The sequence below is a fragment of the Tachypleus tridentatus genome, chromosome 11, assembly GCF_004210375.1.
Source record: "Tachypleus tridentatus isolate NWPU-2018 chromosome 11, ASM421037v1, whole genome shotgun sequence".
Classification (NCBI taxonomy): Eukaryota; Metazoa; Arthropoda; class Merostomata; order Xiphosura; family Limulidae; genus Tachypleus; species Tachypleus tridentatus.
The window spans coordinates 30,835,502-30,857,993 of record NC_134835.1 but is presented as its reverse complement, the minus strand read 5'-3'; the positions used below and the strand labels follow the sequence as shown (position 1 = coordinate 30,857,993).

General features: G+C 36.3%; 1 protein-coding gene and 1 long non-coding RNA gene across 4 annotated transcripts in view; one reads left to right on the top strand and one right to left on the bottom strand.

Annotated features, from left to right (window-relative positions):
* LOC143231862 (uncharacterized) overlaps nucleotides 1-22,062 on the top strand; it is a 29,475-nt gene extending 7,413 nt beyond the window's left edge. Inside the window, exon 3 of one of the 2 annotated variants that reach the window (XR_013017242.1) lies at nucleotides 21,764-22,062. This is a non-coding gene — a long non-coding RNA (uncharacterized LOC143231862). Of the gene's footprint in view, nucleotides 1-6,294; nucleotides 6,512-21,763 lie in introns of those variants that run through there. The other variant, XR_013017243.1, reaches the window with a different exon arrangement.
* LOC143231861 (protogenin-like) overlaps nucleotides 1-22,492 on the bottom strand; it is a 103,221-nt gene that overhangs the window by 56,885 nt on the left and 23,844 nt on the right. For both annotated transcript variants that reach the window (XM_076466600.1, XM_076466601.1), the window contains exons 2-3: nucleotides 16,025-16,170; nucleotides 14,591-14,765 (exon numbers count right to left, since the gene is read on the bottom strand). In XM_076466600.1, the coding sequence (XP_076322715.1) occupies nucleotides 14,591-14,765; nucleotides 16,025-16,170 (321 nt within the window). The remainder of the gene's footprint in view (nucleotides 1-14,590; nucleotides 14,766-16,024; nucleotides 16,171-22,492) is intronic.

Here is a 22,492-nt window from a genome sequence, read left to right as displayed (position 1 = left end):
ATTCGCGCCCTAAAATATAAATGACACTTAGAATTTACTTACTTAAAGTTATTCACAGCATGACGGTTCTTGTTCATTAAAATCATTAATGTGTGTGTGTGTGTATAAATTGTATACAACTACTACATGTTTGTAGTATCAAAAGCCAACCTCACGTAACTTATTACCAAACGAAACTTGGCTGGTTGGTTGGTTTGGTGATTTAAGGGAGCAAAGCAACAAGGCTATCTGCGCCACCGAACGAAAGACAGACCTGGTTGGCACTGGATATAACAGTTATACCACATTGTCCTTCGCCTTCCCTTACGGTTTCTTAGAATTCTTAATGACACAATTATCACAGTACCGTATGGGTTCTATTTCAACAACAACAAAAAACGTTCAACGATAAGGAACGAAACAAGCAACGCCTTAAGCGAGTGCACTTATCAAGTGACAAAAAAGTCCATAAATTTTTTATTCAAATGAGTTTCCTTTACTATCCAGAATGGGAATACCTGTGCTCTGCACACCAAAGATATCGAAACCCGGATTCTAGGGTTTTAAGTTAGAAGACATGCCACTGGAAGGGGGATCTAGTTTCCTTAATTTTTTTAGAAGCTGTCAAAGATATATAAATATACACCCTTAAGCATCTGGTACTCCTCAGTGGCACAGCGGCATGTCTGCGGACTTACAACGCTAGAAACCAGGCTTCGATACCCGTGGTGGGTGTACCTTTGTTCTTAATTACAAACACAAGCATCTGGTAATTAAGATATCAACTGTGTAACATCTGTCTTAGCTCTTCTAGTTTAGGCTCAAAGTGCTGGGCAACAGCCTCCAGTTTTTCACACACACCTTGGTCAAAAGCAAGACACTTCCGTTTCAACAGCCTCTAGTTTTTTCACACACCTTGGTCAAAAGCAAGACACTTCCGTTTCAACAGCCTCTAATTTTCATACATTTTGGTAAAAGGTATATGTTTTAGCAAGTAATATAGACCCCGTTTAATTAAACAGCCATTCAAAATTGTATAATGGCACTCCCAACACCCACACTACCATGTATTTACGTGATTAAAAACGTATTAATTACAACTTGATAATGTACAAAAGACATGTTGAATCATTTTAGAATTGTATACTCGCGTCTATAATCGACGTGTGACGTTATCTGGGCAATATTTACCCAATTAAATTTTTAAAAGAAACCTCCCAGCGCTGCAAGTTCGCTAATCACTTTTACTATTTTGTCCGTGACACCTCCGCTCTTAAATTTTGTATAAAACTTCTTTTGAGAAGTCTATTACCAAACTGCACATTTTATTTGTAGTTTATCACGGAAATACAAGAGTCGAAAATATGTCAAAACCAATTCCAATTAGAGAGACGTATATACAACAAAGTTACTGAGCTGAAAAACTGTATCACTGTTCTCCAACTGTCGATAGCAGTGCAACACTGGAGTTTACACTGAGGCAGTACGTAATTTAAATACACACACAGCACGTGGGTTTTATGACAGCACGTGACGATTATTTTGAGATCATTATTCGTGCCTACTGTAGTCATAGTCGTTTCTGGCAAGGAAAATGGTTATTATTACAATAACTGTTCATTTATGAAGCGTCTAAGAACACGTGGGAATTACAATAAACAACTACGCTACTTCAGAAACAGAAAGTTAACAATAATGTTGAGTGTTTAATGGTTGAAGAGTTTCTAATAAATGTCTTTCTAATTGGAATTAAGTTTGTTTGTTTTTTACATTTTTACTCCCCTGCTTAAGTCACGTGAAATTTAAATTCTTTATAGTTGATAATTCCGCGCTATAATTAGTAATAATGACGTTTCGTTTTTGCTATCAGAAAGATAACTGTAATTTTTTTTATTTGTTTATAAGACATGAATCATCAAAGTGCTCCGAAAGTTTCAACACTGTAATGACTTAAAATAATACAAGCGACACTTAAGTTCATTAAACCTCATTATTTCATCTATGAAAAATCTATATAATATTCTTCCGATTCGTTTCAAACTTTAGAGCACTACATGAAATTATCGGTTACAATCAGTTCAACAGCGTGAAAAGTTCCATACGTAAGTATCAAATTATAACACAAACACTTTTGAAAGTTACCCCACGATAACAGTACAGATGGTTCCATATATAAATTTACCTAAACTCAAGATGAAAGGTATCTTTACCTACCTAAGTAGCTCCGACGATGAACAATCAACGTCAATTTGTAACAATTTTCGTTTTCTGATGGTACACGCGTGTGCGAGGCAATTAGAAGAGGTACGTTGTATAGAGGGCGTGTTTAAATATTCAAAAACGTTTACTTAATAAAAATAATAATTTGATTAACTTCTGAGCCAAAAAGAAAAAATATTGTTTTTATACATAAAATAATGATTTAATACATATCTGACATTTAACTGACGTTGTGTGAACCACTCTAGTAAGAAACTGAATTCTGGCTTTCTTGTAAGTAGAATATAAAACCAATCTCATTAAGAACATTGCGTCCCGAGACATTTCATATGTCACTGTTTATTTTTTTTGAAGGAGCAAAAAAACTGAACCAAACTCAACTTGCCTTAAAACTAAATTGATTCGGTATACTGTTGCGTGTCGTATTCTGTACAATGAATTATAAGTTTAAAACAAAGATAAAAAAAACATACAATACTTCGAATGAACAGCTTAGTAATTTTAGCTGTTATCCGTACGCCCTCAGGATCAGCCCTTTGGACCGGCCCCCTATTTCAGAGGAAGGCTGACCACAATTACGAATTGAATAAGTGTACCTTCACAAAAATATGACATGATTTCAGTGAAATGGACAAACACACACACGTGTTACAGACGTATTTACTCAACCAATGTTTGTTAGTTTGACTCAGAATGGCAATTCAAAGTGCAAGGTAATGTTTACGTTAAAAAAAAAAGTTCACAGTACTGTTTGTTTATTGTATTTACGTAACCAACAGAATCTTTGAAATGTATATCTATAGTTGTTTTTGTTTTTTTCACTATTCTCGTGTATTTTCTATAAATTTTCATCTATCTTCAACGGTTACTAAATCAATAATGTAGAGTAAAATTAACAGTTGATAACAATGTAGGGTACAATTAACAGTTGATAACAATGTAGGGTACAACTAACAGTTGATAACAATGTAGGGTACAATTAACAGTTGATAACAATGTAGGGTACAATTAACAGTTGATAACAATGTAGGGTACAATTAACAGTTGATAACAATGTAGGGTACAATTAACAGTTGATAACTGACATTAAATACATAATACCATGTTGAATGGCACTCTGTCCGAGGACAAAACAATTAATTTACCTTCAATTGTTTTTTTTTTTTATTTGTGTGTGTGTGTGTGTGTGTAACTTTTTAATCAGATTTTCAAAGGGGTCCGTGACCCAAAAAAGGGTTAAGGAACAATGATATATAAAATACGATGAATTCGTAGTTCTATATGAAATACGTATCATGAAGTCTTATTGTATTTCTAAATAATAAAATATGAGTGCTCACGTTGAACCAATCAGTATGAACTGGTTACGACGAAAGTCTGACATTACAAAGTGACAAAATTATACTGTTTAGAAACATCAAGGTTTGTCTAACTCAGTGGGCAACATTTAGAAGGCTTGTATGTACAATTAATTAATACCCGTATAGTTCCCAACACACAAATAAATAGGCATAGGTTTTGTTGGAGTTTTTTTTGCTTTGCATTTAAGTTGTGTCCTATGACATTTGTCAGCCATGATTTGACATATATGCGAAACAGTCTTATGTTTTACATGGAAAATGCCTTTTGTTGAAACTATACCATTACATGAAAAATCATTTTCTAACCCTTCGACAACTGTAAAGAATGTCACAGTTTTAAAGTTTGATGGAAGATTTTATTCAATACCTGAATTTTATTTTAAAGTTTAGTCTAACGCTGTTGTTGTTGTTGTTTTGAATTAAGCACAAAGCTACACAATGGGCTATCTGTGCTCTGCCCACCACGGGTATCGAAACCCGGATTTTCGCGTGTAAGTCTGCAGACATACCGCTGAGCCACTGGGGGGCTAGTCTAACGCATGAGACGGCTTTGGTGCGCCAAAATGTTCCTTGTTGTCTTTAAATTTCATGTTCTGTTATGCAAATATTTCGAAACAATTCTCGTTCAAACAACGTGCTCACTACCTGTGTAACTACGAAACGTCACTGCGGTACGGAACATTGAAGAACCTAACTTTACACAGCAGATGCTTTACGAAACAGCTCGGAAATAAAGATCACAAAAGAAAATATGGTCGAAGAAACTCGAGTATAGTTTATATACATGTCAACAAGAAAAAACTGACAATAATTTCAAAACCTAACAAACGGTGAAAGCTTACATCTTCCATTCTATTTTAGATTTAAAAAGGTCTTGTTCCCAATATCCTGTTCCCTACAATATAAAAAGCATTTTCACTGGAGATACTTCAGCCCCTCTGTCCCATATGATTCCCGAGATATAACAACAAGAGTTATGGAGCAACGGACAAAGGGCTAAATAAAAGGTGGTATCTTTATATCTGCTTCACAAAATATTTAAACACGTCAAAATGGGTTTATAGTTGTAACATCTGTTGTGAGTTGGACGGTCCTATTGTCTGGGAAAAGATTGTAGAAACCTGTCAACACATAAAGCTGGGAGAATTACTGTGTCCTTTACAAAGAAGCTCCCCTAGACTCTGTGGTTGTTGACAGTGTAGTTGGAGCAGAAACGATCTTAACTTACAGATGGGACGTTACCAGTTTATCACATCTGACAGAGCTTTAGTTCGTTTTTCAACATTTTAGTTGTAACATAACAATTAAAACCAAACTAAATTTATACATAAACGTTTCGTCTTCAGTTTGGTTTGTTCTGAATTTCGCGCTAAGTTACACGAGGGCTATCTGCGCTAGCCGTCCCGAATTTAGTAGTGTAAGACTAGAGGGAAGGCAGCTAGTCATCACCACCCACCGCCAACTCTTGGGCTACTCTTTTACCAACGAATAGTGGGATCGATCATCACATTATAACGCGCCCACGACTGAAAGAGCGAACATGTTTGGTGTGACGGAGATTTGTATCCGCGACCCTCAGGTTACAAGTCGAATGCCTTAACCACCTGGCCATGGCGGGCCCTTCATCTTCAGAAGAAAACAATGATATAGAACTGTAACAGAATCAAACATAAGAATAATCTTATGTTGTTTAAAGGGAAAATCAACTGTCTTAATTTAAACGTATTAATTTCGTGAAACTCTGCCATATAATCTGATATAAAAAGGATTCATCTTCTTAAACTAATACAGATACGATGTTGAATACTGAATCAACTCCAGTGTTCATAATTTGAATGGTCGAATGCTTTAAAAGGAGTTTAGTTCAAATAAAGTATTACTCTGTTTTTATTCTAAAGTTGTTTTAAGCAAAACGGTATTAATAAAATGACTATTTAAAATTCAACTATTTTATATAGAGGGGTGCAATTGAGCCCACATGATGAGAGAGGTTTGAGAAAACTACGCAATTATTAACGGTAATTTAACACAAGAGATGCAATATTGAGTTTATCTCAAGTAGAAACAGCTTGAGGTCCGCCGCTGGTACAGCGGTAAGTCTACGGATTTACAACGCTAAAAATTAGGGGTTCGATTCCCCTCGGTGGGTTCAGAAGATAGCCCGATGTGGCTTTACTATAAGAAAACACACACACAAACATCTTAAGTATATTCGCCAGACACTGCTTCCTTCATATATATACACACAGGTTGTATGAAAATTATTATACAAAAAACAAAGTTGAATAGCTTTATGGTTATTTGAGATAACACAAATACAAGTAGCAGGCTTGTAAGTTTGGTTTTCTTCTTGTTTCTTTGACGGACAAATTGTTACTGGAAGCCCCTCCCCCCGCTAGTATAGCGGTAAGTCCACGGATTTACAACGCTGAAATCAGGGGTTCGATTCCCCTCTGTGGGTTCAGAAGATAGCCCGATGTGGCTTTGCTATAAGAAAACGCACACACACACTGTTACTAGAAATTCGTACCACATATGCTACAAGAGTTCTTTATTCCACAACGCCGGAAAATTCTGGTTGTTACAAAGAGCTATCTATCTTCCAACAGGACGGAGCACCACCCCACCTTACTTGAACTGTTAGTGTTTTTAAACCAAACTTTTCCAGGGTATTGGATTAATAGTGGAGGACGTATGAAATGACCCACTCTTTCTCTCGATTTAACCCCTTTAGATTTTCATCTCTGGGACGTTTTGAAAACAAAAGTCCACCATAACAAAACACCTTGAAGAACTGAAACACTGGATTCGTGATGCTATCTTACCCATCCATACTGCTGCGTTGGAAAACATTTGATCAGTTTGAATGCAAAAATAAATTAACTAAAAGAAAGTTCATATTAGAAAGTTGAACTAGAAGTTCATTAATTATTAAAACTAAAACTTGCAAACCTACTACTAATATTTTTATTCAATATTTGTTATCTCAAATAATAAATTTAAAGTTCGAAAATTATAGTATTATTTATTGCACAGGAGGTTGTTGTTGTTTAGAATTAAGCACAAAGCTACACAATGGGTTATCTGTGCTCTGCCCACCACGGGTATCGAAACCCGGTTGTTAGCGTTATAAGTCCGCAGACATACCGCTGAGCCACTGGGGGGCTCCACAGGAGAAAACATGTAAGTTTGTTTGTTTTTTTGTTTTTAAATTCGCACAAAGCTACTTGAGGACCATCTGTGCTAGCCGTCCCTAACTTAGCAGTTACGATTCGGAAGGCAGCTAGTCATCACCACCCACCACCAACTCTTGGGCTACACTTTTACCAACGAATACCATTATAACGCCCCCACGGCTGAAAGGGCGAGCATGTTTGGCGCGACGGGGATGCGAACCCGCGACCCTCAGATTACGAGTCGCACGCCTTAACACGCTTGGCCATGCCGGGCCACTGGATTAGGTATCTATTTTTTTTTTTTTCTCTCTTTAGTCTACAAAGTTCTAAATTTCGCGGTATATAAACATTACTTTATCAAAAACACATTTAGTTCATAAGAAATTATTAGGATCATATTCACTTATTTTTTTTCGTAGTCTATATGACTGACTAGTCACGGTCTTTAATCTGCACAACAGCTAACGTCGCACAGATGAGAAAGCATGTACCAGTACAACTTGCAGGCAACTTAAAAACGTAAATCGCTATTTAGTGTTCAAGTGTTTCTATCACCGCTAAGCTTCAAACTGAAGTTAAAAAGCTTACGAAGAAGTAAACGTATTCAAACTCACGATACACCCAAACAAGAGAAGGACACGCAACACAAACGCGCTGACGAACAAAATGCAACACTAAATAACATAACAGAAGCAGGTACAAACACAATATCGAAACCCCCAAAAGCAAAGAGATAGCATCACATTATTAATTTAAATCGCTATAGAACACATTAAAGCCCCACCCCCACATATCATACAAGTACCAGTAATTCTACAAACACCACAGAACACGTCTGCGCAGTTAACATAATTACACGTAATCAGACAACATAAACGCAAATGGCCCTGAAGAGTGACACGGTGAGAGTCATTACTCGGCATCCAAACCACTTTACGTAAAGTCACAAATAGCTTTCATCAAACAACATCAGTTCAGGAGGAAGAAAGTGGTCTACTTTGTACCCAGTATTCAAAACCTAAATTCCTATCATTATCATCATGATGATACGAAATAAGTGGGGAAAAGAATAAAGCTGCACAAAGTTAGAGAACAGCTGCATGTTTTTCCACCTAAAGCTACGAGAGGCCTTAGAACAGCTGCATGTTTTTCCACCTAAAGCTGCGAGAGGCCTTAGAACAGCTGCATATTTTTCCATCTAAAGCTATGAGAGGCCTTAGAACAGCTGCATGTTTTTCCACCTAAAGCTGCGAGAGGCCTTAGAACAGCTGCATATTTTTCCATCTAAAGCTATGAGAGGCCTTAGAACAGCTGCATGTTTTTCCATCTAAAGCTACGAGAGGCCTTAGAACAGCTGCATGTTTTTCCATCTAAAGCTACGAGAGGCCTTAGAACAGCTGCATGTTTTTCCATCTAAAGCTACGAGAGGCCTTGGAACAGCTGCATGTTTTTCCATCTAAAGCTACGAGAGGCCTTAGAACAGCTGCATGTTTTTCCATCTAAAGCTACGAGAGGCCTTGGAACAGCTGCATATTTTTCCATCTAAAGCTACGAGAGGCCTTAGAACAGCTGCATGTTTTTCCATCTAAAGCTGCGAGAGACTTTATAACAGCTGCATATTTTTCCATCTAAAGCTACGAGAGGCCTTAGAACAGCTGCATGTTTTTCCATCTAAAGCTGCGAGAGACTTTATAACAGCGGCACGTTTTGCCATTTACCATATGGTACAACTCGCCTGATTCTGATAAATCTGATGTGGAAATCCAAGATTTAACATCACATACAAGATCAAAAACATTTTACGTGCACCTAGAAAAGTGTTATATAGGCAGTCTTAAGAAATCGTACAAATTATACGTAAATTATGATTTCAGATTCTTGTAATCCAAACAAAGAAATACATCATGCACCTAGCCTCAATCGTTACAATAATTATTTGTACAGGTACTTAATTGTCTTAACAACAGAATAAGTTTTCTCTATTTTTTAACCAGCTAAAAATATTAGATTCATGAAAGCACGCGCTAAAAGAAATACGCAGTTGCTGATGGAACACAGTTCAATAAACTTGCACAAATACTAATTAATGGTCCATATAAACTCCATAATAATGAGGGTTACGTCCGCAGGTTTAAAACACTAAATATCAGGTTTTGATACCAGCGGTGGCCAGAACACAGATAGTTCATTGTGCAGCTCGGTGTTTTACAAGTAAACAAAGGAAACAAATTAATACATTGGATTTAAAACAACGTAAGTTATAAAAATGGAACACGGACATGTAGCTGTGGCGATTTTAAAAATAAAACAACAAAAATAATTCAACTCGGGTTGTTGACCGACTGTGGTATACGAATTAGAGAAACTTTAAAGTAGAAACAAGATATGTACGTCTCTGTAGGGAAATTACAGCAACAACTTGAATGGGCTAGGCGTGACCTAGTCGTTAGCGTGACGTATTACGAATCCAGTAGTTCATGATTCATTTTTGCGTCATAACCCTGCAAACTGAACGCTGAGCTATTGGAGAAATATGTAAAATAAACTATTAATGAAAAAAAAAATAGCCTTGCTATTATACATAAATATACATAATACAAATTAGTTGTAAGTTACAATTAACGCACGGATAGGCGTGTACTTTAAATTTTATCACGTTCGTTTGGACTTATTTGATGTAATAGTTTTAACTATGGTAAATAATTATATACTAATACAGAGTTTAACATGTTACGGTTACAGTTAATTTTGTATTTGAACATGGAATTAGCTCTTTTCATTACCCTCGCTCACGGAGAGATGGGGACAGGATATTACAATGGGGTCCGTCTGTGTGTGTGTGTGTGTGTATCTCTGTCCGTGTTTCCGCGCACATATCTTGAAATCAAATACAGTGATGTACAAACGTATCAGGACAAAAGATTGCTGTTTTGAATTAAGCACAACGCTACACAATGAATGGGCTATCTGTGCTCTGTCCACCACGGGTATCGAAACCCAGTTTTTAGCGTTGTTAGTCCGCAGACATACCGTTGAGCCACTTGGGGGCATCAGGACAAAAGAATAATTTATCATTCTTTCTATTTTAATGAAGCTAATTCTTCCCTGCCATTAGATAATGCAAGTTTCAACACTATGGTAACGTCTCAATGACCCCTCTCAACAGCTTTAGAGTTTCCATATATTTGTACCAAGGACATGTCATAAGGGTTCTCCTTGAATGAACATACTGGTCAAATTTAGAGTCAGAAACAACTGTCTTAACTGTACAGAAAGAAGCTAGAAGAAACCAATTTAATAACACTCCACAAATAAACCTTGATAAAAACAGCCTTTAAAACTACATACAACGTATTAAGTGTTTTTGTCATGGTACGGCCCCCAAAATGTAGAGAATTGTCAGCATGAGATAAACAACCAAATGACAGAAAACTGTCCAGACCTACAATATCAAAACTCAATGAGAATGGAACGTTTATTTCTATCTACAAATATTGTAAAGAGACTGAAATATGCTATAAAATCTCAAATGCTGATGATTTGAAAAGGTTGTTATGGAGAGATGAGTCCATGTTTGGAATATCTGGTTCAAAGAGCAGGTTGTACATCCAGACGAAAGAAAGGTTTTAGAGATATATATTTACTTCAATGCAAAGCACTTACCATGAAGCACAGGGGAGGCACTGTGATGATTTTTGTGGCAGGGATTCTACTAAGGCGACCGGAGATATTTGCAAAATAGATGAAATAATGGGCCAACACAAGTACCATCAGATGCTATTCCATCATGGTATACCAAGTGATTCGTGTATTATTATTAAAGGATTCTACTACCAAGAAGATAATGGCCCCAGACACTCGACCAACCTATGCAGAAATTATTCAGCTGAGAAAGTTGTTGCTGGAATCATCCAGGTGATGCAACGGCCCTCACTGATCTGAGACATGACAGATCAAAAAATACTTCCAAAGAAAAACTTTATGCGGGTGTATTAGACACATTTAAAGTAAATTACCAAAGAATAGTTTGATTAATTATGTTGCAACAGTACCTGAAAGACCATCTGCAGTTATTAAAGCAAAAGCGAGACACACAAAATATTAACTGTTTGCTAAACTCGGTTACTTCCACCGAGTTTGTATTGTATTAAATATGAAGAAAAGCGAGACACACAAAATATTAACTGTTTGCTGAACTCAGTTACTTCCACCGAGTTTGTATTGTATTAAATATGAAGAAAAGCGAGACACACAAAATATTAACTGTTTGCTGAACTCAGTTACTTCCACCGAGTTTGTATTGTATTAAATATTAAGTTTAATACAATTTTGATGTTTCACTCCTAATGTATCTTTCGCTGTTCTTTGAAAGTAGCCTGAAACTTAATTTTTGATTTTGTCCTAACATGTTTTCGTTGTACGGATACATGAAAATTGTACACAAAATGGGAAGTCAGTATGGAACAGTCTTCTCAACATTTGGTCCGGATTCAACGTCACTTTGAAACATTTTAAAAATAATTTTGGGGTTAATAAATCTGCAAAGTGTGATCGGATTTGTACCAAAGTTCACGAGCACATTCAGGTTGAAACTCCTCACCGCATTACAAAAAAAAACAAAAAATCCGGATTGTTGATCATTCCGGATCTGAGAAGGACCTTCTGAGTTTTCGATGTTGAAATTTGACGATATCCAATAGAAATGAATCAAATCTCGAAAAGAAAAGGTAGAACGAGAGTATATAATCTCTCTCCGATTTCTCTTGTCTGCTTTAACCATGGTTTGTTATCGAGTTATCATTTTGTTCAAATTTATCTTACATAAAACACCAAGTCTTTCATCAATGTATACGCTGGTTATATAAACAACCTTAATCTAGTACATTTAAATTATGTTTCATTTAATAACATAATCGTCGTATATTTAATGTAAATACTTTGATAAACAAAATAAATAACCATCAAACACCTGACCACGTGTCTAAAATAACAAATACAAATATTAAGAGATCAGAATCACGTAATTAAAATAACGTTCAAACTGGTGTCAAAACTGCCTTAAAGAAAAATAATTGTCGTCACCAGGTGGTACTGTTTTCTCAGGACTTAACTGAATGAGCAGGGTGGAAATTTCACTTAAATCAGTTTAGATCCACCTATTACGGTACAATAACGAAATTTATATCGATAAAAGTTTTAAAACTGAAGAACAAACATACCACTGTTGAAACCTGAAACCATTAAGTTCGATGTTATTTCTTAACAGTGGATTTAAACCTCACTTTTGATTACATTACGCAGAACTGTGCATCTATCTATTATTCATTTAAAGTCCTTACACGTGGATGGTGTCTTTACTGCAACATAATAATGGTTTTGTCCACCCCCAAAAACGAGGTAAACAATGATTTTTATACACATACAAGCTACATCACAATCAGTGTCAACAGTTTGTACTTCAGGGTACTAAACGCAAGTAAAAAAATCAGGCTTAATTTAAGAGTCCAATAAGTCACCAAAAATGTATAACATTTTGATATATTTTATCATACCATATGGAATATTAACATGACACACATACATATACATGTATTGCCTCAAACTACAATTCCATCTGTTTTGATACATGGGCAATGAACATTTAAAACCATCACGGGCCCATATATTCTGGGCTCCTGTAGGTTTTATAGTGATGCATGTAAAGGGTTGTACTAATAATCGATGGCATATGTCCAATACTGGTTGCTAAGGCAACGACAACAGCAGTAGGTACGTGTATGGGAACACTATATGAATAGTTTAGTCAAAATGTGTATTCGGTAAGTACACGTCAGATTTTATTGCGTGCGTAACTTATAACTATTACTCGAATGACTCTGTAACGTTCTGAACAAGTTTATCAAACACAGAACTGGCTTTTTCTTTCGCCAGCGGTTTCGTCAAATTAGAAGTTACACAATAGCTGGTGTGGCTCGACACACGCAGACTGGCAAGTTAACTGGATAGTGTTCGTCCATAGAACGATGCTTTCGACACGGTTTTCTTTAACTTCTATTATTTATCACGATAAAAAAAAACAGATTATGTCAAGACATTTAGAAGAAATTTTAATTATATTAGTTCTTAATTCTACGAAGAGAAAAAAACAACAACAAACGTACTGTTTAAAGTAGCTAATATCACGAAAGTTAAGCGAGTCGTCGTACAAGGATTAACTGGTTTTATAAAAACAAACAAACAGACAATACTGGAAGCCTGTAAACGGGTGAACAAAGAGGGGTGCGTAGCAGAAGCACTTCACAACTGGAGAATCGATGAATATCCAACAACATTAACACAAAAAATACCACGCAATCAAAAGGTGACAACTTCCGTGTAAAATCAACATTTTTAATTAGTGGTAAATTGTCGGTATTTTCAACTACTAATGTTTCTTAAATACAAATTCAATATAAAGTAAATAGCCCTAAATATTACTGATGATTCCGCTGGGCGACAAAAACAGACATACTTAAAAACGTGAAAGAGACACGGTCACGAACACCCCCCCCTTTGTACGCGTTATTATTGTATTTCGTTTTCTTAGTTATCCTGTGAAAAAAGAAACACACACATATATATATATATATATTACACATGAGGTGATCTTTTATATATATATAATTTATGTATTTTCGATATATATATCTATATAAATCAATACACAATTGATTAATTGTTTATAGGTGATTAAAATCAGCACAATAAAACAATAATGAGCGTAATATAAGCCAAAAACAATATACTAAAAATGGAATTCCACAGTATCCCAAGAATGATAACAAGAAATGGTGACGGAATATTGAATTGTTACTTTGTTAATGGTATGTATATTAATATAATCCTGGTTTAAAATATTTTGTTTAGTAGTAATATTACTTCTCTTCACTGAATCAACTAGTTCAAAAAGTAAAACACGTAACTGGAAGGCCCAGTAAGTGTATATTTTAAAATAGTTTCATATATATAAACATGACCACTATAATAAATAGTTACACGGTTAAAACAGTACACTTCTGCGTGTAATATTACTACATTACTTTAAAAAAATGTTTGACTTGGCTGACACGATAAAAGTAATGTTCCTATTTCCTTTAGCAGAAAGCTTTCGGTGATTGGCTGAACTTGTACTATTGTATTACACGCAATACCTTAAAATATTGACATTACTACAAACTGTAGTGGTCACTTGTATAAATAGTAACTTTACAAATGACTTCTTTTACATATTTCTTTTCTAACTTCGCTCTTCAAGACAACAACTATAGTAACGCACTTTCCCTTGCAATCTCAAACGCAAAGCGGGTTAAACCAACCGCGAGTCATTAATCGCGCATATGTTTTTTTTTTCACAGAATACTGAACGAAGACCGTACATTTTTCACGATCGGTGGCTTATTTTGTGCAATTTTGTCTAAAACTTTTATTGTTTTTTTTTGCAAATAAAAGTCTGATTTGTTGCGGACCTTGTTTCTGTTTTTTTTTTCAAAAAAAGAAAAGTTGGTTCGTCTCACTACGCAAAACGCCGGCATGATTCTCTTATTTTTTTTTGTAACCACAACGTACGTCGCTAACACTGCCGCAAGCGTTAAGCTTTGCACGTGACTCTTGACGTCAAACGATAGGTATGTATACGTACGCTAAGAGCTCAGACGAAACACTGTCACGTGACAAAGTAGCGAATCGATTAGATGGGAATACGGTAAAACAGTGCTATATCAATATAGTAATAACACAGAATAATCACGTGACAAACGTAAGCAGATTATAGAAAAGGAGATATAACTTTCTAATTAGCTAGAATAATACACTCACGTGCTACGATCAGTCGAACTGGCGTACTGACAACAGCACCCACGTCGTTTCGCACCAAACAGGTGTATTCTCCTTCATCTGTCTTTCCGCCTGGCCTCCTCTGATATAAAACTCTCTCAAAGTACAGGGACCCATTTTTAAACACTTGCCGCCTGCTTTCGTCTATCTCGGTTCCCTGTTTCGAACATGGACAAAACACTTACTTAGTTTTTACCTCAAGTAACAGTCCAAGATGTCTGAATAAACCGATTTTGTTTTGTTTCTACTTGGGTAATCAGTTTATGGTCAAGCAAACAAAACAAAACAAAAACTATAAAAGAACGGAAAATGAAACTAAGCTACACAAAATAAACCAATTCATAATGTATTTTGCTATTATTTTCAAGTTCTTCCATTAACTCCAATTACTTTTATAGCTACACCGAACGGTCCCTTCCCTACTCACCCACCCATCCAAAAAAAAAAAAGACATTAATCGTTCTTTGTGCTCGTGTATCAAGTTGGGTCCAACTATCTTTGGAGATAGGGTGGGGGATGAACATAGTTTCATACATAGCACCTCCAGACTCCGAGGGGAGCCAGAAACTTAAAATTTGACACCATATTTAAATTCAGTGACCCTGAAAACCTACTCCTGGACTTCCATCATGTCTGGATGACCTGACCTTCCGGGCTAGTTTTACCTCGCTGTGGTATGGGAAGGGGAGTATGTCATATGAATAAGGACATCCCGAATGCATACGCGCCAAGTTTGGTTCTACTAACTCCAAAACTGTTAGAGGAGTCCGCAGAAAATCAAACACACTATGAGTTGACATATGAAGGAACATAACCATAACATTACCTCCCTTTATCTGTAAATGGACAATATACCATATTTCTTAAGATAATAGCTCGTGATAGAAATTGCTGTTATAGTTTTGTTCTCCCAAAGTTTACTCGTTAGCCAACAATAAATTAAAACTATACTTTTAAAAATAGTTAAAAGAAATAAGTTAATTTTATTTTAAAATGTTGACATCATTAAAAGAACTAACTGCTCGTGTTGTGGTATCTCGATCCGGGTTCTAATCTTACAACAGTTTCATTACTTCCAGTTAGTATACGAGTGATGCTTACAAGGGCATCTGACATTGATGATACGCAGCCATGTTATATCTAATATCCAGAAGTGTAAAGTTGACTAATATATTGAAGTATATTATACCTCGGATCTAATATCTGTAAGAGTTCACTAATGTGTTTAAATCTATACCATGGACGTAATATCCAGAAGAGGTGAGAAACATGTGATGTATATATGTCATATACAAAGGTATTTATATCTGCAAATATTGTAATTTATTGTATGTCAAGGTCCATCCTCCAACACAAATTAATATATTTATGTTCTAAACGCTACCAAAATCGAATCAAATATAGGTGCTAACTTACCTGATACAGCCAACTGATGCTCGCAGCCCCAAACTTTGGATCCGAAAACCCAGAACAGTTAATCAGAAGTGGTTGATTTCGTTGGGCAACAACGGATGATAACGGTTGTTCAGCGAATCCTAGCGTCAAGTTGACTGCGTATGAAACTGAAAAAGGTAAATTTCGCGAGACTTTAGTTAAATAAGCATTAATAAATACACACAATGTTTAATAAGCTAGTTTATTCTAAAAGTGATCGCCGAAAATGGTCAACTTATATGAAAACAATGGCCTTATGTTATCCTACACTACTGATATTTCTCGTAGAACAATATAATATGTAATAATGCAGACACGGTATAAATGTTAGGCCTAATTCCTCATGCATCAAACATATCAACAAAAGTTGGATAAAATGATGATGTTACTTATAAAACTAATAAGTTAATTAAAATTTAAATACGTTGGGCATCTCAAGGTTCGCGACACCATTTTTTAAACGTTTCCATGGAAAACATAATTTTTGGTTTTAATTAAGTGAAAATAAAAGAAATATTTGACTCCATTTTGTATTAACGCTAAATAATCAAGCCTTATTTCTAGAGGTAAAGAGTCATGTGTAATGAAACAAAACTAAGTTTCTTTGAAAAGCAATCAAACAAAAAACGATGCTTGTCTATAGAGTTAAGCATTGCAAGTTTATAAATCTACATTTAAAATAACAAAAACAATTTATACTTTAAATGGTTCATCTTTCATTGTGTTTTATTTGTTTTTTTAGTTTCGCGCAAAGCTTCTCGAGGGCTATCTGTGCTAGCCGTCCCTAATTTAGCAGTGTAAGACTAGAGAAAAGGCAGCTAGTCATCACCACCCACCGCCAACTCTTGGGCTACTCTTTTACCAACGAATAGTGGGATTGACCGTACATTATAACGCCCCCACGGCTGAAAGGGCGAGCATATTTGGTGTGACAGGGATTCGAACCCGCGACAGTAATATTACGAGTTGAATGCCTTAACCACCTGGCCATGCCGAGCCTCATCTGTCATTCATCGACGGTAAAGAATTCATCTGAAACTAAATACATAATTAGTCATCGTCACGTATCGATCCAAACTGTTCCCAGGTAGATTTGTGATTACTGATTTACATCGCAAAATCTAGAGTTCGATTGCTCGCAGCGTACAAAATAAAATCAGCCCACTGAGAAATTCTGCGCTTAAAAAACAAACAAAACAATGAATGATGGTGGATGGATACTATATGTTGTTTCTTATGTCATTTGGAGAACATCTTTGGGCGTTACATATGTATGATTAAATTCAAAGTGTATTTACAAAAATAATTAAAACCAAATGTATTCTTTAAAAAATGCACAGATACCAATAAGATAAAAAATGAAAGCACTAGCCACTATGCTTGGTCAGTTATCACTAATGAAAACAAACTCGTGAAACCTCGTATAACAAAATATTGCGATAAAACGCACAATAAAAATTATCCAACTACAAGAAATACTCAAATAAAGGAAGTTCCTACAAGATGATATTGTAACAGGGGTGTACATCAAACTGGGCTTGGCATGGCAAGGCACTCGACTCGTAACCTGTGGGTCGCGGGTTCGAATCCCCATCGCACCAAACATGCTCGCCCTTTCAGCCGTAAGGGCGTTATAATATTACGGTCAATCCCACTATTTGTTGGTAAAAGAGTAGCCTAAGAGTTGGCGGCGAGTGGTGATGACCAGTTGCCTTCCCTCTAGTCTTACACTGATGAATTAGGGACGGCTAGCGCAGATAGCCCTAGTGTAGCTTTGCGCGAAATTAAAAAAAAACACAAATTTCAGACTGTTTTATAGCATGCACTTTCCCCACATTCGAATCTATGCTCATAAACATAATCACTAAAAGAATATCAAACTCTCGCTATCATGATATCACGACATATTAAAACACAAATACCGACAGTACGTTTGCAAATAATTTTGTTTAAGCTAAGAACTAAAGTAATCGTCGTTGTTTGTGTGTTTATTTATTTACAGTAAAGCACAAAGTGACGCAAAATTATGTTTTGCAGACTTACAACTGAGTCACCTGAGGGGTGGGGAGGCACTTACAATGTTAACTACGACAATAAAATGGTATAATAATAAAACATATCTTAACAAACTCGAAGTTCTTTTCCTTTGTTAAAGCGTACTTCTCTCTTCCCTCCCCATCACGTGATATAGCCAATATCTTTAGAGAAAACAATTCATTAAATCCCCCCTCTCCCTCCCAACTGATCGATATCACATTTATTACGTACTGCTGCCTCACAGCCACCGTTTTCCCGCCACTTATCGATCTGTGTACGAACGGGCCCTTGTGACTCTGTAATTAGCGGAAACAGAGTAAGTTTCTATAAGAGTCACGGCTACAAACTTTCAGAGGGCATTGTAAGACTTTTGTAATTGAGCTTACACATGATCGGTTTGTTCACAGGGACTAAAACCCTAACCACCATTTGCAGTAAACAACTGTTTTTGTTAATAAATAATTTTAACTTCTTTGATTTAACATACATTTAAGTATAAATGGCATAACGTAGTCCATGTACTTTCCCAGAGGTTTCAGTAAAAATCCACCATCACGCGCGGCACGTTATTTCCTTCTCGACTTTTACAAGTTACACTGTTTATTCAATTGTGGACTTATTAATCCACGCTAGATGGGTCTGATGAATTATTTATATTATTCCAAGAATAACACGCTTAATGTCACGAAGGAAATGTTCAAATTCATTTCTTGTCTTCATCCTAACTTAAGATTTGTTTGCTTGTTCTGAATTTCGCGCAAAGCTACACGAGGGCTATCTGCGCTACCGTCCCTAATTCAGCAGTGTAAGAATAGAGGGAAGACAGCCAGTCATCACCACCCACCGCCAACTATGGAGCTACTCTTTTACCAACGAATAATGGGGTTGACCGTCACGTTTTAACGCCCTCACGGCTGGGAGGGCGAGCATGTTTGGCGAGACGGGGATTCGAACCCGCGACCCTCAGATTATGAGTCGAGTGCCTTAACCATCTGGCCATGCAGGGCCACTCTGACTTAAGATATGCATATCAAATTTCAGCCAAACATGATGGAATCACACTAGGAATAATTTGACGTCTTTAGGTTCTTTATTTTAAAGTCATAACAGTTCAATTCAAAGTCACATCGTATTTTTTAAACAATATTTGCCTCTCTACTGCTGTAACTTCATTCACTTTTGTAACAAAGTTGGAATTAATCGGTTGTACGATATTCGAAACTAAACAATTTGTAACTGTAACAAGTTCAATCACGTCAGACACTGGTAATCATTACGTTTATTTCAAAGAGAAAGTAGTTCTGTTGGTTTAAGAGTGCTGAAAGGCATGTAATCAAAACAACCAACAACAGAATGTTAAAACATCAACATGTTATCAGTTTTTATTTTTATTTATTATATTTCACTAACTGCATATGTTCATTATAACACGTTCATACGCACAACATATTCTTTTCATAAGGGCCTGGCTTGATGATTAAAGCACTCGATGCAATCTAAAGGTCGCAGGTTCGAATCCCCGTCACTGAATATGGTCACTCTTTCGGCCCTGGGACGTTATAATGTTTCGTTAAATCCCACTACTCGTTGGTAAAACAGTGAGAAGTGGACTGTGTTGACTAGTTGCCTTCACTCTAGTCTATTCCTATTAACCCTAGTGTACACACTCAAAAAAATTACGTTGCCCACACTGGGGGTCATTTTTGACCCCCCCAGCAAAAATATTAAAAAAACATTTATTTTCATATAAGCAAAGTATAAATTTGAACAAAATATTTATTCTATACAATTTATGCATACACTCTGGGTAACTTTATGGTCATTGCAAGCCATTTTACTACACTTGATACACTTTGAAGAAGTTTTTTTTCCTTGAATCACGTGCGCATATTTGACACCATTTCCTAACGTTCTCTTCAGCAACTTTTTGTCTTTTTGGAGGGATCACTTCATTTGTATCTTCTTCAGGCAGTAATTCATCAGTAAGCAACTTCAGAAATTCACGTCTTGCTCTTTTTTGGTACTTTGATGCCAATTCTGGATGGCGCTGGCGATAGCGAAGGTAAGCATTGTATGCGGCAGCATCAAGAATGTTATAAAATAGTGCCATTGGCCACCTTCTGGTCTTTCTTTTTGTGGAAAAGAATCTGACTATTTGGTCTAGTGTATCGACTCCTCCTTTGGTGGAGTTATAGTACGATATTATTTCAGGTTTTCCTGATTCATCATCATTGAGGGCTCTCTATTGCAACGTAGATAAGAATATTCTAGAATGCTTGAGAACATTTATAGAGTGTTCTAGAATGTTCTAGAACACAAAATTTCATATCAATATATTATTTGATTGTTTACCAGAAATGTAATTGAGTTTTTTAAACGGGGGTCGAAAATGACCCCCAATGTGGAAAACGTGTATTTCGACATTAGACAAGGGGTGTAATACCCCATTTGCATAAAATACATGTTAAACGTATTAGTATAGTATGTTATTAGTATAGATTAAATTAGGTACATTTTTAGGCCCGAAAGTCACACCTTTGATATTTCTATAACAACTTAAACACAAGTGGGCCCATTTTTGACCCCCACCGTGTGTATGAGGGTTAAATTAGGACGGCTAGTGCAGGTAGTTCTCGTGTAGCTTCGCGCGAAATTCAAAACAAATTAATATTTTCTCAATACTACACTGGCTATATACTTACAAGCTTCATTCGCTGAGACAAATATATAAACAACGTAGCAGGAATTTGTTTAATAAAGCTGCGCAATGGGCTAATTGCAACGTGCCCAGCGCAAGCAGGTATCGAACCGAGAAAGTTATCGCTAAACTACAAGGATTTTCAGATTAACTCTGAGGCACCGAGGTGGAAGTTCCAAATATCCGTGCAGAAATTGAAGCGTCTAAAAGCAAATAAGTGTAAAAAGAAGCTTCCAATGAAATATTTGGACGTTATGTACTTAAAATAACCAAACAGAGCAACAGATCGACACAAATGATCTTACATAATCAAAGGTTTAAAGACTTCCACGAACGATTTTAATGCAGAACAGCTACGCTTGGCTTTATAATTAGTATTTCTCACTGACTTCTGTCGAAACCGTTGCCCGTTGGTTCAGCGAACTCTTGGGCTAGTCTATTACCTGCGAATAGTGGGATTGACCGTCACAACGCTAAAATCAGGGGTTCGATTCCCGTCGGTGGACTCAGCAGATAGCCCGAAATGGCTTTGCTATAAAACACACACACACACAAACACTGTCAAAACCCGATTCGTTTGAGCAAACCCAAGTTGCTTAAAAGGTTCTCTTCCTAAACCCATAAAACTCACACAAGTGAACTGACGCATGTTCCCACTCATTTTGATTTCATACAATTGTATATATATATATATAATGAATGGAGAGATTTGAATAAGAAACTGCTGCGTTTACTTCAATGTATTTCATTCGCTCAAGTAACCAAAATAAACAAATTCAAAGACGTAGTAACAAAACTGTTGCGAAATTGATTCGAACTGTATCCATGTGTGAGGATTTTAAGCTCTATCTATCCTTCGCCTTCAACTACGCATGCGTGTCTTACATCACATGACACATTCAAAAACTCAATAATTTTGTATTTAAGGAAGGCATCACGTCAAATCAATGACGATATAGTCACGATTTTTTTTTCTGCTTTGACAGTTTTTCGATCTACGAGGAATGTACAGGTCCACATTGGAATCGCAGAAAAACGAGTGTCCATGATTGGTCCAAGGTCACGGGACATGGAGATCAACGGCATTACCACGTGAACGAGAAACGCCCAAATTTTAGTCCTCACAATCTGCAGGAGCTGCCACGAAGTAAAGCTATGGGTTTGTACCAAGAAACTTGTCAACATGAAAGAGACTGACGGCATGTTTGCACTATGGATATCAGTTATGTCACTTCGCACAAAGAGACCACGCTTTATCGTTTGATAAAATATTGTATGTTTACAAGTTATGGTTTGTATATTTGAAAAAAAAAAAGGCCAATCGTTGTGACCACAACCGTTTCCGAGTTAAAACAACAACAACAACAAAAGGTTGCCACCCCCAAGTTACACATGTTAAAATACGATAAGATAAAAATCACATAATAATCACCTCTTGCTTATCGTCACCCCCCCCCCTGCGGCTAGAAATCGGGTTTCGATAGCCGTGTTGGGCAGAACACAAATAGCCCATTGTGTAGTTTTGTGTTTATTTTGAAACAAAATCTTGCTTAACAGAACAGAGAATCACATCACAGCTCTGTTAGTGGTTATCATTCGTTAGAGTCAGTTCATTATTCTCCATCACGTGCAAGGAAGAGTCGCGCTTTTCAAAACATTTTGATTTTCAAATAGAATTACATTGTTTTCTATACTGCACAATGCTTGTTCAACAG